At 44.8% G+C, this 16,654-nt stretch overlaps 1 protein-coding gene across 4 annotated transcripts in view; it reads right to left on the reverse strand.

Annotated features, from left to right (window-relative positions):
* The window catches only part of mocos (molybdenum cofactor sulfurase), a 348,946-nt gene that overhangs the window by 263,914 nt on the left and 68,378 nt on the right, over window positions 1–16,654 (reverse strand). For all 4 annotated transcript variants that reach the window (XR_005460716.1, XM_038797685.1, XM_038797687.1 and 1 more), the window contains one exon: window positions 9,518–9,584. Coding sequence is in view for 3 of the 4 variants with exons in the window: in XM_038797685.1 (XP_038653613.1) it covers window positions 9,518–9,584 (67 nt within the window). In the remaining variant the exon portion in view is untranslated. The remainder of the gene's footprint in view (window positions 1–9,517; window positions 9,585–16,654) is intronic.

The following is a 16,654-nucleotide window of genomic DNA, read 5'->3' on the forward strand; positions in this document are numbered from 1 at the left end:
GATTCCAGATAGTCATATCTAATATCCTTCCTTGCTATTGCATTACTTTTCTCTTTAACCAACAATGCAACCCTTTCCTAAATATTAAATACCTCTAGATGTCCAATTTCCATCCCTGGGCACTTTCAAGCCATGTCTCAGTAATCCCAACTCTATCAGATCCGTTTACATCTACTTGATCAATTAATTCATCAACTTTATTATGAATGCTCCGTTCATTAAGGAACAAAATCTTAAGGCTTGTCTTTTTAACATTCCTTGTTCTGTTCCATTATTTGTCACTGTCGCCCTGTTTGATTTTAGCCCTTGATTGTACTGCCTCTAACTTTTCTTATTCTCTTTTTTGTCTTTTGTTCTTGTCTGAGCTTTCCCCTCCTCTGACTCCTCGCGTAGGTTCCCACCCCCCTGCCATTTTAGTTTAAACCGACCACTCTAGCAAATACTCCCCCTGGGACATCAGTCCTGGACAAATGTGCTGCAAGTATATTGAATGTTACTGCACAAATATCCCAAAACATATTCTGAACGCTAAAAACATGCATTTGTTTCAAAAAGCTTAATATATGCTTATTAAATCATACAGTATTTTAAAGGAAAACCTTGTGGCTAGAAATCCATCTTCTGCATTTGCCAGAAGCCCTTTTAACAAATGTATTGAACTCCTCCTGAAAAAAGTTTAAAATTGATTACTTAAAAAATACTTTTGGAATGCAGCACCATGCTCATAAAGCACTTAGTGAATTAAAAATAAACAGCAAACTTGTGACCCATGGCAGGCAATATCTATATGAAATACTGCTGTAATTGCAGCAGAAAGGCTACCATCAAGGACAAAACGTCCCCTAGAAACACTTTAGAAGAGTGAGGAGTATTTTGATGCTCCATCCAAATTCCCAGCAGTGTCGTAATTACATCGATCATTGGTTGACAAGTCTGTTATGGAAATATAGCAACCCATCCTACTTATTATAATTAGCAAAATTACTGTTCAGCAACTGGCACAGTAAAAGTTAGTTGATACTGAAATTAAGTTTTTCAGGAATTCTCCACTTATCCATGCCAGCAGCGAGAACTGCGATGGGGCGGTGAATAAAGTGCAATAGAAAAATTGCGATTTGCGCCCGGCACTGACTCCATCACCATGCTCCGGTCCCTGAATAACACCAGTATTCAAGTTTGTGCCCTGCGCCAGTAGATTCATGCAAAATTGTGATTTGCATGGATTTAAAATTCATTAGCGAGTTGAACACTTCATGCTCCACCCATTTACGATGCTCCATCCCTTAGGCAGAGGTCTTGCGGGCGCAATTTCGTGCAAGTATTTACTAGCGGGGCCTGGGTGCCATGGCTATTAAGGGGGAGCAGGAGGCTAAAAAACCTATCAAAAACCCTCAAAACTTGTTGGGCTTGCTGGGTGGTGGCTGCCCGGGCTGGGGTAGGTGCGGGGGGCGACTTGGTGCCAAGTCCGTGGACTCGGGGTGTCCCCTCTGGATGGGGGTGGCTTAGCGCAGACCGTCATTGCTGCAGAATGTGGATTTAAACGCACCCCTTTGGTGCTACTTACAGCCTCCTGGCTGCTCATACTGCTGACGGCTCACTGTGTCCTGTGAATGTTCAGAGAGACTCTGGTGATGAGGGAGCCCACCCAGGCCACCCTCTGGAACCCCTCATACCCCAGAGACACCATCAAGGAGGTGAGCATGGCCATGCTCAATCAGTTGTCCACCAGGTGTTGACACTCCTCAGAACCACAGCCCCACTGCAGAGGGAGCTGGTCATCAGCACAGCTCACCTCAAACAAAAGGCATCTGCACTGTGGCCTTTGGAACCCTCTCGGTTCTCTGCCCCTCTCAGGGCAGAGGCCTCACCACTGCTCAGGATCACAAGCTGTCTCCCCCTGGTGAGGCTGGTTGCTTGACTGCTTCTGCCACTATCTCCCAGGTGCTGTTCAGGAGGACGGGCTTGAGCCTGCAGCCCACCCTGGGGAAGAGGGTGTCCCTCCTCTCCTCATTGGCATTGAGCAGTGGATAAACTTCAAACTCCCGAAATTGGAAGGAAGATCTTCTCTGAGCCACCTTCATGGCTACAATCAATGGTGAGTGGAGTGCTTGAAAACAGCTCCATCTGTCAGGCTCTTCATTGCTAACTCCGGTCCCAATGGTTACACGCCCGCTGGGCTGGGAATTGCTTTCAATTCATGCCGGTAGAATGCTGGCCTATTTGCATATCCTGAATCGCGGAACGAATAGTGCCCCAACGGAAACTCGAATCGCACGCTATTCAGTCCCAGCAGGAATACTTTGTTTCCCAAACAGAGAATCCCAGCACAGATATACTCGTTTTATGAAATTCATAGGGTCACAAATTGTTACAGCACCGAAGATGGCCATTCAGCCCATCACATCTGCAGCAGCTTTCCGAATGAGCAATTCACTTTGTATCATTCCTTCGCCTTCTCCCTGTAACCCCACATCTTCTTCCTTTTTCGATAACTATAAGTTTTCTCTGAATACTTCAATTGAACCTGTCACCACCACATTGTCAGGCACTGCATTTTAGATCCCATACCACTATCAAATCTCCTTTCAGCCTTCTTTCATCCAAGGGAAACAACCCTAACCTCCAATCTATCTTCATTAGTGTAGCTCCTCATCACTGGAACCATTCTTGTGAATCCTTTCTGCAATCTATCCGATGCCTTCACATCCATCCTAAAATGTGCTACCCAAAACTGGATGCAATACTCCAGCTGAGGCCAAACTACTGTGTTGTACAAGCTCAAAATTACCTCCTTGCTCTTGTACTCTATGCCCCTTTTAATAAAACCTAGGATACTGTATGCTTCATTAAAACGCCCTCACAACCTGTCCTACAATGATTTATGTAGGTATAAACCCAGGTCCCTCTGTTCCTGCACCCCCTTTAAAATGCTATTCTTTATTGGGGAGAATTGGGATCAAAGACTATGGGGAGAAAGCAGGGTTAGGCTATTGAGTTGGATGATCAGCCATGATCGTGATTAATGGCGGAGCAGGCTCGAAGGGCCAAAAGGCCTCCTCCTGCTCCTATCCTCTGTGTATCCACGTATCTATTTTTGTCTCTCCAGGTTCTTCCTACAGAAATAAATCACTTCACATTTCTCTATATTGAACTTCATTTGGCACCTGTCCACCCATTCCACCAACTTGTTTATGTCCTTTTAAAGTTCTACGCTATCCTCATCACAGTTCACAATGCTTCAAAGTTTGTATCAACTGCAAATTTTGAAATTGTGCCCTGTGCACTAAGGTTTCGGTCAATAATATATATCAGAAAAAGTAAGGGTCCCAAGGCTGACCCCCTAGGGAAGTCCATTACGAACTTTCCTCTAGCCTCGAAGCATACATTAACCTGTATTTACTATTTCCTGTAACTCAGCCAATTTCGGATCCATGTTTCACTAATCCCTTTTATTCCAACAACGTTACCCACGAGTATGTTTTGCAGCACGGTATCAAATGTTTTTTAGAAATCCTTGTACACCACATTAACGGCATTATCCTCATCGACTCTCTGTGTGACCTCTTCAAAGAAATTCCAGAAAGATAATTAACCATGTTTTCCATTAATAAATCCATGTTGCCTTTCCTTAATAAACCTACGTTTTTCCATGTGACTATAAATTTTGTCCTGAATTATTGTTTCTAGACGTTACCGAACCACCAAAATCAAACTATCTGGCCTGATCATGAGGTTATAAATTGTAGTTGAATACAATTCTGCTGTTGCTCATGGCTGCCCAGTTTTGGGCTGTTAGATCTGTTCTGAATGTACTCCAGCATGGTGATGGTGCCACACAACACTGAGTATCTTACATGTGAAGATGGGACTACATCGCCACAATTACACTCCAACCAATATTTTCATTGACAGATGCCTTTGCGACAGGTAGATTGGTGAGTGCGAGGTCAAGTAGGCTTTTCCACTGTGTCTCTCATCACCTGTAAGGTGTGATGCAGAGGGTATGGCTATGTCAGGCAGTTGCTTGACCAGTTTGTGGGGCAGCTCTCCCAATTATGGCACAAATCCAGATATTAGTGAGGATAATTTTTAAAGGTCAACTGGGCTGTGTGCTTTTGTTGTCTCTGGTGCCTAGGTTGATGCCAAGTGGTCTATCCAGTTTTATTCATTTCAATTTTTTAAATAGTAGTTTGATGCAACAGGGTGGCTTCCTATGCTATTTCAGAGGGGATTTAGGTCTGGAGTCATATTTAGGTAACAATGGCAGATTTCCTTCCCTAAAGGACATTGATGAACCAGTTAAGTTTTCACCACAATCCAGTAGTTTCATAGTTTCACTAAAATGACAACCAGTGGTTACCACTGCTGCCTTACAGCGCCAGGTATCGGGGTTCAAACTCGGCCTTGGGTGATGTCTGGGTGGAGTTTACACATTCTCCCAGTGCCTACATAGTTTCCCTTCAGGTGCTCCGGTTTCTTCCCACAGTTCAAAGATGTGCAGGTTAGGTGGCATTATTGGGATAGGGTGGGGAGTGGGCCGGGGTAGGGTGCTCTTTCAGAGGGTCCATGCAGACTCTGTGGGCCAAATGGCCTCCTTCTGCTGTCTAGGTACTTTATGGTTTAACAAATCTTATGCTAATATCTATTTTCCATATTAAATAAATAGGGAAAGAATGGGCCATTTGGGTCTTTGAACTTGTTGCACCATTCAATTGGATTATGGATGATCTGTACATTAACTCCATGCAGCTCCTCTGGTTCCATAATCTTTCATATCCTTGGCTATTATAGATCCACTGATCACAGATTAAAAATTATAAATTTAGCCCGCATCCAATGCCTTTTTTTGGGAGAAAGTTAGAACTTCTTACCACTTTCTGGATAATGAAATGTTTCCCAACTACTCTCCTAAACAGACAGGCTCCAACTTAAATATAAAGACCCCTGTCTGAGACTACATCACCAGCAGAATCACCAAATATCTTCCAGAGAATCCAAGTCAATGTACTCTTTCTTCATAAGATAAATCTTTAGACTGTAGTAATATCCTGGTAAGTCTGCGCTGCATTCTTTCTAAGGCTCAGTGCCCTGATCTACACACAATACTGAAAGCGTCAGAGACTGGATTATGAAATGTTTCCCAACTACTCTCCTAAACAGACAGGCTCCAACTTGTCTTGAGACTGGAGACTCCCGCCCACTATATTTAGGTTCAGGGACATGGATTCAAATTTGGACAAGAAAATTTAAGATGCAGTTGGTGCAAAATTTCTTCCTGTCGAGAGTGACAAATGTGGAATAGCCTATTCAGGCAAGCAGTGGCAGCAGAGGATTTAAATAATTATTAGAGAAATATAATTTCTCTATATTTTTCACAGTCAGAGCCTTGGAAGGGTAATAGACGTAAAATGGGATAAGAATAGACGGTGTTTACTTTCAATATTTCAATTAAAGTATCACGGGCAATCCTGGTCATTTGAAGGTGACTTGTTTCCTTGGGCAGCTGGGAAGGAAATTCCAAGTACTTTTATTCTAAAAAATTGCTGAAATCTGCATTTTGCCTTGCACAAGCGTTAATCAACATCCTGGCAGTTACTACTGATCAGAAACTCAACTGGACTAGCCATATTAATACTGTGGTTACCAGGACAGGTGAAATGCTAGGAATCGTACAGCGAGTAACTCACCTCCTGACCACCAAAAGCCTGTCCACCATCTACAAGGCACAAGTCAGGCGTGTGATGGAATACTCTCCACTTGCCTGGATGAGTGCAGCACCAACAACACTCAAGAAGCTTCAAACCATACAGAACAAAGCAGCCGGCTTGATTGCTCCCCCTTCCACAAACATTCAATCCCTCCACCACTGATGAACAGTGGTAGTTGTGTGTACCATCTATAGGATTCACTGCACAAACTCGCCAAGGTTCCTTAGGCAGCACCTTCCAAACCCACAACCACTACCATCCAGAAGGACAAGAGCAGCAGATACCTGGGAACCCCACCACCTGGAGGTTACCCTCCAAGTCACTCACCACCCTGGCTTGGAAATAGATCACTGCTCCTTCACTGTCGCTGGGTCAAAATCGTAGAACTCCCTCCAAGCACTGTGGATTTACCTACACCTCAGGGACTGCAGCGGTTCAAGAAGGCACTCACTACCACTAGGCATGGGCAATATATGCTGGCCTAACCAGTAGTGCCCAAATACCTTAAATGAATAAACAAAAACATAACTTGATATTGGAGGGAAATGATGTATGAGATTACATTGTTCAGTGGATAGGCATGAGATTTGATGGATTCATTTCACACCTTTATTTTCATATATTGCATGGTAAGCTTTAAAGAAATGTCACTTCACAAAGGCTAATTAGATTGGAATGTGTCAAAAATGACAAAATATTCTAGACATCAGAATTAAGAACAGAAGATCAAGGCCGGGATTCTCCGAAATGGCAGCTAAGTGTTGACGCCGGCGTAAACACAGGAGTGTTCACGCCGGCGTCAACGGGCCCTTTGGCCAAGTGATTCACTTACCTGAAGGGGGTCAGCAGGGCGCCGATGTGCTCCGCACAGCTCCGGCGGCCAATACGAGGCCATGTACTTCCAGCCACGAGTCAGCGCGACATGGCGGCCCACAGCGGCCGGCCCCAACAATATAGCCACCCCCCCCCCCCCCGATCGCGCGCGCTGGCAATCGGTGGCCCCTGATCGGAACACTGGCTGTCCTGGAGAAACCCCCCCCCCCCCCCCCCCCAGTGACGGATCCCCCCGCCCCCCACCAGGGCAGGCTGCCACTCCGAGTGCTTGCCAGGTGGAACCATGTTAGAACCACGGCGGCGGGAACTCAGCCAACTGCTGACGGAGAATCGTCGTGGTGGCCTCTTTCAATGGCCCCCGACCGGTGCATTGTTGACCATGTACACGCGACTGGCGGCGATTGTCCGGTCTGCGGAAAATCGCGGGAAGGCATCAGACCCGATTGCCGGTCTGACGCCCAATTCTCCGCCCCCGCGCCGAACACGATTTTGGCGCAGAGGTCGGAGAATCCCGGTCCAAACCTATGTTATGTTTCTTACATGAACAGGTTTATCATTGTGTCCACTTTTATATCAAGAGGGGTTTTGAATTTGCTAAGCAATCTACCAAACTATTCTCACAACATGAAAACACAGTTATCTTCAATGGAAGAGCTAATGATAATCAAGAACTAATTTCCTTAATGCTCGCTGAAGGATCTGCGGCTCAAGTTAAATGTACTTTCACTACTGTGTTAAAATGACTGGAAACATCTGCTCTCAATAGGACTAATGATCCAAGGATAAATTCTTCTTCAATTTTAGGCAAGATTTCCAGTTCTTCTGAACTTCATTCAAATTTCAGCATAGAGCTTAGGTTCAAAGACCTTTGCAAAGATAAAAATCAATACCCAGCACACAATAAATTTATTTTTGCATGCAAACAAGGTCAAGTACTTGTAATGGCTTACAGCTTTTGATTCTGGTTGGTTAAAAATGTGTTGCCAAAGCAAAGAAAAGGACTGTGAGATCCACAATGTGGTCAAATGGACAGCAGCCTGAATTTTAGGCCCGATATAAGATTGGATACTTAAAATTTAGAATCTGACATTTCAAATTAAATCACAGTCAGCTTCAGGCTGGCCTGACGAGAATTCAAACTTGTCCAAGTTCGAATACACAGACAGACAGCTAGGACATGCCTGGGCCTGCCCTGTCACACCACATGAGTAGAAAATCAGTGCTATCCAAATGGATCGATTGTTGTAGATTGCCCAGATAAAGCTAGACTTTCTGGCACACAGTTACCATATATGGAGTAAAGTTACGACCGAACAATACACCTAGAGATAGATCCTTGGGGGTGGGTTCCTTGTGTCCTGCAGAGTTACAATCATAAACTCAATTGGGTGTTGCCCTGCCTGGAGACCTCATTGCCTGAGGGCCAGAAAACGTACTGGAATGGCACAAAGAGGGGTATAAAGATCGACCACCTAGGATCCCCCTGCAAAAATCTAGGCGCAGAGGTAGCAGAGAAGATTGGACGCCCGACCAGAGACAGAAGGAAGCAGCATGTGAGACCCACAAAAGTCCCGAGACAACCGAGACTAAGAGAATTTGACCTGTAGCTCGATTGAGTTCATTGGCAGGGGTAGTATTAAGAATCTTGGGATTATTGTTATTTGGGATAATTTAAGGGATGACTTTTTTACTGTGTTTACTAAAAATAAACTTGGTTGGATCATAAGCTTGTATTTGTCCTTTGTTCATTTTGCAAAGAAAGGTACCTGTGTAAAATATTTGATTAATGAACAGGTTGAAGTGTCTGAAGTTTGACAGACAATAATAGGTTGAGACATACAACCTGGGTGGCGCAGTGGCACAGTGGTTGACAGTGCCTCACAGCACCAGGGACCCACATTCAATTCCGGCCTTGGGTGACTGTACGTGTGGAGTTTGTACATTCTCCCAGTGTCTGCGTGGGTCTCCTCCGGGTGCTCCAGTTTCCTCCCACAGTCCAAAGAAACGCAGTTTAGGTGGATTGGCTGTGATAAATTGTCCCTTAGTGTCCAGGAATGTACAGGTTAGGTTATGGGATCGAGTGGGGTGGATGGGGAGTGGACATGGGTAGATTGCCATTTGAAGGGCGAGTGCAGACTCGATGAGGCAAATTGTTTCCTTCTGCATTGTAGGAATTCTATGATTCTACAACTAAACTAGCATTTTCGAAAGGGCCATGGTCCAGATTGGAGGCAGGTGCGCAGATAAATTAGTGATGTTGGCCTCCATGCCAGTTACCCACCACAATTCCCACAATGAACCATTTTGAATGAGGGTGATTCAGGGATGGACCAGCTGCCCCCCTGGAAATGGAGGCCTATTGAATTTAATTATGGGGACTGTTAAGGCCCCATTCCAGTACTGACAGGAATTTCCAGCCAACAATGCAGCAGCCGAGAACAGGAGTAGGGGATACAGACGATGGATCATGTGACGGATACCCCAAGTGACCCAAAGGTTGCTGGGACACAGCTGCGGATGCTGGTCATCCCCAAGTGAGTTGCATCTCCAGGATCTCACAAAGGCAGCTATGGATATTTAAGAAGTGAAAAATAGTTTATTTGATTTGTCTCTCACAGTCTCCATCTCAAGATCGGCAGCCCCAACCTTAACCACTAGGGCTGCCGATCACTTGAGTGTTGGGCCTCCCATTGGCCCTCCACCCACCGTCCTCTATTGGATGTAGGCTGACCGTTATTGTCTGAGGATTGAAAGTCTCCATGAGCATACTTAAAGTATGCCTTGTGGATTTGAGACTCTAACCTTTTCCTGTTCCTGAGTCCTGATTGAAAATCCAGCACCTGGGCTGTGATTGAGATAGAGAATGTAAGAGACAAGCACACGGAAAAAGTGAGAGACTCACAAGACTGCCTAACTTTACAGGATGGAATCTAAGCAAGTAGCTTGGTACATGTGGTAAAATGTCATCATCATACCTGTAACGAACACGTTCAATAGTGTCATGTGTCAATCGACTGGCAATATTTGCACTGTGGGGGTTACCTGAACAATATCAGAAACAAGAACAATTAGTTCAGAAAAAACAAAAATCAGATGTGTTCTATTACAATAAAAAATAACATGGCTTCTATAAATTTACATGTGCTTGATAAAACTGGAATGCAGAAATGGGAGGAGGAACTGAGCATAGAAGTGGGGGCAGGGAGAACTCTGGATTGAAGCACTACGCAGGGTGAACTCCATCCTCCACATGGGCAGGATTGAGCCTGTTGCAGCTAACGGTGGTACGCAGAGCAAACCTAACTATGACCAGGTTCTTCCCGAAGGTGGATAATAAATGTGAACGATGCCAGGGAGGTCCACCCAACCAACCCACGGGTTCTGGGCTGGCCCCATGTCGGAAACTTTGGCATCCGAGTAAGACTTTTAGACTGAAAATGTAACGGGTAATAACACAGTTAAGTTTATTACGTTTTACTTGCACAAGGAGAATGACCACTACAATCAAAGGTTGCAGCCAGGCACACTCTGCCACACAAAGGGAAGTACAGATTTTTATACACAAAGAAACACATTCCCCACAGGTAGTCACATCGATCATTTCTGAGCCTTTCTGTTGGCTTAGACCAGGGGTGGGCAAACTACGGCCTGCGGGCTGCATGCGGCCCGCCAAAGGTCTTTATGCAGCCCACCAAGTCATTACAAAAAAAAAAAAAAAAATTTTTTTTTTTTTTAAATTTTTAATTTTTTTTAAGGTTAATGGGCTGTTGGGTTACTTACTGGTATAGAGTGGATACGTTGACTTGAGTAGGATGATCATTGTTCGGCACAACGACGAGGGCCAAAGGGCCTGTTCTGTGCTGTACTGTTCTATGTTCTATATGAGGCGCCCAGAATCATAACCGGGTGAAGTAATTATTTTACTTAATATACTATGCGGCCCTTTAAAATTGTGAATTTCTGAATGTGGCCCTTGCACGGAAAAGTTTGCCCACCCCTGGCTTAGACTAAGACAAAAATATAATTTCAATACAAAGGAGATGTGATCAGATGACGTCAATGCATTCTGCAGTAATTCCACAGAGATAGGTATATTAGCAATACATAAGCAGAGATGATCGATTGATGTCATCGCTCTCGGTGATACTGTTACAGACAAAAGGTGAGTGTGTCACAATACAAAGGGGAGAGTGATCTCGTCAGGAAACCGATTAAATTTCAGACATTGTAATCAACTTATAAGGGGCCACTTGTCTGCTGACTGAATTAATGAATTAGCTGCAGCAATTTCTATGGGACACTTGAAATCTTTATGTCAGGTATCCCACCATGCCCCAGTTGGCCATTTTAGGTTTCCACACCCAGACTGGTAGGTTCTGGACAGCCTTTGCTTTTTTTTATTCGTTCATGGGGCATGGGCGTCGCAGGCTGTGCCAGCATTTATTGCCCATCCCTAATTGCCCTGGAGGGGAAGTCAACCACATTGCTAGGGATTTCCTTCCCTAAAGGACATTAGTGAACCAGATGGGTTTTTATGACAATAGTTTCATGGTCATCACCAGATTTTATTGAATTCAAATTTCACTAGTGGCGGAATTTGAACCTCAGACCCCAGAAAAGTAAACTGGATCTCTGGATTACTAGTCCAGTGACAATACCACTACGCCACTGCCTCCCCATTGAGGCAATGTCCAAGGTGGTGGGGGTGAGAGTGGAGCCAATTCCAAAAGTGGGAGTCTTTGGGGTATCAAACGAGCCAGAACACTTTATGGGGAGAGAGGCCGATACCCTAGCCTTGCCTCCCTCACCACCCGCCAAAAAATCCTGCTCAGCGAATGATTGGCAGCACCACCCATAGCTGCAGACTGGCTGGTCGGAATTCCTCCAACTGGGGAAGATAAAATTTGCCATCCATGGGTCAGAGGAGGGCTTCCACAAGACATAGAAGCCCTTCACCAACATGTTCCAAAACCTGTTTGTAGCTAGCAACCAAACGACCAGAGGGGGAAGGAGGGGTTGGGGGGGAGGGAGGGGGGGGGGGGGGGGGGGGGTTGATACAGAGAGGCATAGTAGAGACACAGAGCATAAAGGAAGGGTGAAGGGGATAGGTAAGGGGAGGGTGTAAGGTGGAGTGGTGGGGGGGGAGCAACGGCCTGGAGAAAAGAACAGCCACAGGCATGACCGCATGGCAACGGGACCCAAGGGCAAGCAGAGAGCCAGGCGGAGAAGCAACACACGGGGAAACCCTCGCTAGGGCCAGCGTCAGGAAAGATAACCAATGCAGGACAGCCGTATGGGGACCACGGCCATGGAAGGGGGAGAAATAAGTACTTGCAAATATATATAATGGGGCATCACGGTGGTTTAGTGGTTAGCGCTGCTGCCTCAGGGCACCGAGGACCAAAGTTCGATCCCGGCCCAAAGTCCGTGTGGACTTTGCACATTCTCCCCATGTCTCTGTGGGTTTCACCCCCACAACCCAAAGATGTGCAGAGTAGATGGATTAACCATGCTAAATTGCCCCTTAATTGGGGCAGCACGGTGGCGCAGTGGGTTAGCACTGCAGTCTCACGGCGCCGAGGTCCCAGGTTCGATCCCGGCTCTGGGTCACTGTCCGTGTGGAGTTTGCACATTCTCCCCGTGTTTGTGTGGGTTTCGCCCCCACAACCCAAAGATGTGCAGGATAGGTGAATTGAACACGCTAAATTGCCCCTTAATTGGAAAAGAATGAATTGGGTACTCTAAATTTAAAAAAAAAATTGCCCCTTAATTGAAAAAAAAATTAATTGGGTACTTTAAATTGATTTTAAAAAATTAAATACATCTCGTGATCCGTGTTTGTTTGTATGTTATCTCATTGTACTTTAGTCTATATTTGTCGTGTAATGTCAGTCTTTCCTCAGTTGCCTTCCCAACACTATATATGGCTATGAAACCTGTAAACTAATCGTACAAACTGAAACATAATGTAACATAAAAATTTTGAAAACCAATAAAAACATTTTTTAAAAAAATTGGAATGAATGCTATTGGATCTCTAGGGACTAGAGTTTAGTTTTGTCAGCACCTGATTTTTAGTTACTTTTAATCTGGTAACAACAGCAACTAGTAAATCATTTTTTTAGCTGGTGTTAATGTCAACACAGAAAACAGTCATGAAGGAGGAGAAAATCTCTAAAATTACTGACTGATCTGAACTTTCTCTTCTTTTAAATTTGAGAGAACTTTAGAGATTGCAAGCTGCATGTCGATTTCCAACTGATTGCTTTTCTTGTCTTTTTACAAATTTGACACCTTGACGTGTTACAGCTAGACTGAAAGAATCAGAATGTTCAAAGAGATTGACAGATCATCATAACTACTGTCTTTTCTGTAATAAAAGTAGGTTGTATTTGTCCGAACCACCATTTAAGGAAAATAATACTAGCTATAAAATACAAAAGGGTTGGGAAAACGAGCTATAGTCCAGAAACCAGTGTTGAGAGTAGTGAGGTACTGAGGAGGGTATCAAGGTCGCAGGAGTGTACCAGCAGACAGAAAGGTGTGTGTCTACTTCAATGCAAGGAGCATCTGGAATAAGGTAGGTGAACTTGGAGCGTGGATTGGTACTTGGGACTACGATGTTGTGGCCATTACGGAGACATGGTTAGAACAGGGACAGGAATGGTTGTTGGAAGTTCCGGGTTATAGATGCTTCAGTAAGAGTAGGGAAGGTGGTAAATGAGGTGGAGGAGTAGCATTGTTAATCAAGGATAGTTTAATGGCTGCTGAAAGGCAGTTCCAAGGGGATCTGCCTACTGAGGTAATATGGGCTGAAGTTAGAAATAGGAAAGGAGCGGTCACATTGTTAGGAGTTTTCTATAGGCCCCCAAATAGTAATAGAGATGTGGAGAAAGAAATTGCAAAACAGATTATGGATAGGAGTGGAGGTCTCAGGGTAGTTGTCATGGGTGATTTTAACTTTCCAAATATTGATTGGAACCTCTATAGGTCGAACAGTTCGGATGAGGCAGTTTTTGTACAGTGTGTGCAGGAGGGTTTCCTGACACAATATGTGGATAGGCCGACAAGAGGTGGGCCACATTGGATTTGGTACTAGGTAACGAACCGGGCCAAGTGTTAGATTTGTTTGTAGGAGAGAACGTTGGAGATAGTGACCACAATTCAGTGTCTTTCACTATTGCAATGGAGAGGGATAGGGCCATACGGCAGGGCAAGGTTTATAATTGAGGGAGGGGTAATTATGATGTGATTAGGCAAGAATTAGGGAGCATAAGATGGGAACAGAAACTGTCAGGGAAAGGCACAAATGAAACGTCGAGCTTGTTCAAGGGACAAGTACTGCGTGTCCTTGATAGGTATGTCCCTGTCAGGCAGGGAGGAAATGGCCGTGTGAGGGAATCATGGTTCACAAAAGAGGTTGAATGTCTTGTCAACAGGAAAAAGGAAGCATATGTAAGGATATGAAAACAAGGTTCAGTTGGGTCGCTTGAGGGTTACAAGGTAACAAGGAATGAGCTAAAAAAAAAGGGCTTAGGAGAGCTAGGAGGGGGTTGAGAAGTCCTTGGTGGGTCGGATCAAGGAAAACCCCAAGTCATTTTACTCTTATGTGAGAAATAAAAGAATGGCCAGGGTGAGGTTAGGGTCGGTCAAGGACAGTAGTGGGAACTTGTGCATGGAGTCAGAAGAGATAGGAGAGGCGTTGAATGAATACTTTTCTTCAGTGTTCATCAAGGAGAGGGGCCATGTTTTTGAGGATGAGCGTGTGATACAGGCGGGTAGGCTGGAGGAGGTAAATGTTCTGAGGAAAGATGTATTAGCAATTTTGAAAAACCTTAGGGTCGACAAGTTCTCTGGGCCAGATGGGATATATCCAAGGATTCTTTGGGAGGCAAGGGATGAGATTGCAGAGCCTTTGGCTTTGATCTTTGGGTCCTCACTTTCCACAGGGATAGTGCCAGAGGACTGGAGAGTGGCGAATGTTGTTCCTCTGATCAAGAAAGGGAATAGGAATGACCCTGGTAATTATAGGCCGGTTAGTCTTACTTCGTAAGTTAATGGAAAAGGTCCTGAAAGATAGGATTTATGACCATTTGGAAAGAGGCAGCTACATCCACGATAGTCAACACGGATTTGTGAAGGGTAAGGCTTGCCTCACAAATTTGATTTAATTCTTTGAGGAGGTAACTAAGTGTGCAGATGAAGGTAGAGCAGTTGATGTCGTATACATGGATTTTAGTAACGCATTTGATAAGGTTCCCTATGGTCGGCTTAAGAAAGTAAGGAGGTGTGGGATAGAGGGAAATTTGGCCAATTGGATAAGTAACTGGCTATCACATAGAAGACAGAGGGTGGTGGTGGATGGAAAATTTTCAGACTGGAGCCCAGTTACCAGCGGTGTACCACAGAGATCAGTGCTGGGTCCTCTGCTGTTTGTGATTTTTATCAAAGACTGAAGGGTGGGTCAGTAAATTTTCTGATGACACTAAGATTGATGGAGTAGTGGATGAGGTGGAGGGCTGTTGTAGGTTGCAAAGAGACATTGATAGGATACAGAGCTGTGCTGAAAAATGGCAGATGGAGTTTAACTTTCTAAGTGCGAGGTGATTCAAAAAATTTGAATGCGGATTACAGGATCAACGGCAGGGTTCTGAGGAATGTGGAGGAACAGAGAGATCTTAGGGTTCATGTCCACAGATCTCTGAAGGTTGCCACTCAAGTGGATAGAGCCATGAAGAAGACCTATAGTGTGTTAGCGTTTATTAACAGGGGGCTTGAATTTAAGAGCCGCGGGGTTATGCTGCAACTATACATGACCCTGGTGAGACCACATTTGGAGTATTGTGTGCAGTTCTGGTCACCTCACTATAGAAAGGATGTGGAAGCATTGGAAAGGGTGCAAAGGAGATTTATCAGGATGCTGCCTGGTTTGTAGGATAGGTCTTATGAGGAAAGGTTGAGAGAGCTAGGGCTTTTCTCTTTGGAGTGGAGGAGGATGAGAGGCGACTTAATAGAGGTTTATAAGATGATGAGGGGCTAGATAGAGTGGGCGTTCAGAGACTATTTCCTCGGGTGGATGTAGTTGTTACAAGGGGGCATAACTACAAGGTTCAGGGTGGGAGATATAGGCAGGATGTCCAAGGTAGGTTCTTTACTCAGAGGGTGGTTAGGGTGTGGAATGGACTGCCTGCTGTGATAGTGGAGTCGGACACTTTAGGAACTCTCAAGCGGTTATTGGATAGGCACATGGAGCACACCAGAATGACAGGGAGTGGGATAGCTTGATCTTGGTTTCGGACAATGCTCGGCACAACATCGAGGGCCAAAGGGCCTGTTCTGTGCTGTTCTATGTTTAACTAATAGGCTGAATATTGAACTGGAAGTAGTGCTTGTGTTACGAGCCCAGTTGATATTATAACTGGTCAGGAAGGTCCCACAATGGAAACCCGGCTCAAAAGGCTGTAATTTTTACATGTTTTTAGAAAATGTGGATGAACAAACTACCAGGTCTGCCAATTGACTTTTAGCAACGAAAGAAAATATTTATTAAATATGAACAGTTTGACTATAATACAACTGAAGTGATACTTTAGTCTTGTTTTTCAATCCCCTTGCAATAAAGACAAACATGCCATTTCCATTCCTAATTGCATGCTGCACTTGCATGTTAATTTTCTGCATTCCTTTTACCAACATGCCCAAGTGTCTTTGAATATCAACACTTGCAAGTTTGACGCCTTTTCACAAAAACATCTGGGGCGGCATTCTCCGCTTCTGAGACTAAGTGTCAAAGCTGGCGTGGGAACAGTGGTGTTTTACGACAAAACAATTTGCACAACAGCTGCACTGATTCAGCTACTTTAAATAGGCTAGCACCATCGGCAGGTGGAACATAATCAATTCCATGCAAACCGGTGCCGGATTCGCTGGGTCCATGATTGACTCACATGAGGCTCGCACGCCACAGCCGCACTTAAACGATCCATCCCCCGACACACACCGTCCCAGTCAACAAGATGGCTGCAAGGAGAACATCGCCACGGTTCAGGGACGCTGAGCTGGAGATCCTCCTGGACACCGAGGAGGAGAAGCGGTTAACCCTGTAACCAGGC

This window comes from Scyliorhinus canicula, chromosome 5 (assembly GCF_902713615.1).
Source record: "Scyliorhinus canicula chromosome 5, sScyCan1.1, whole genome shotgun sequence".
NCBI lineage: Eukaryota > Metazoa > Chordata > Chondrichthyes > Carcharhiniformes > Scyliorhinidae > Scyliorhinus > Scyliorhinus canicula.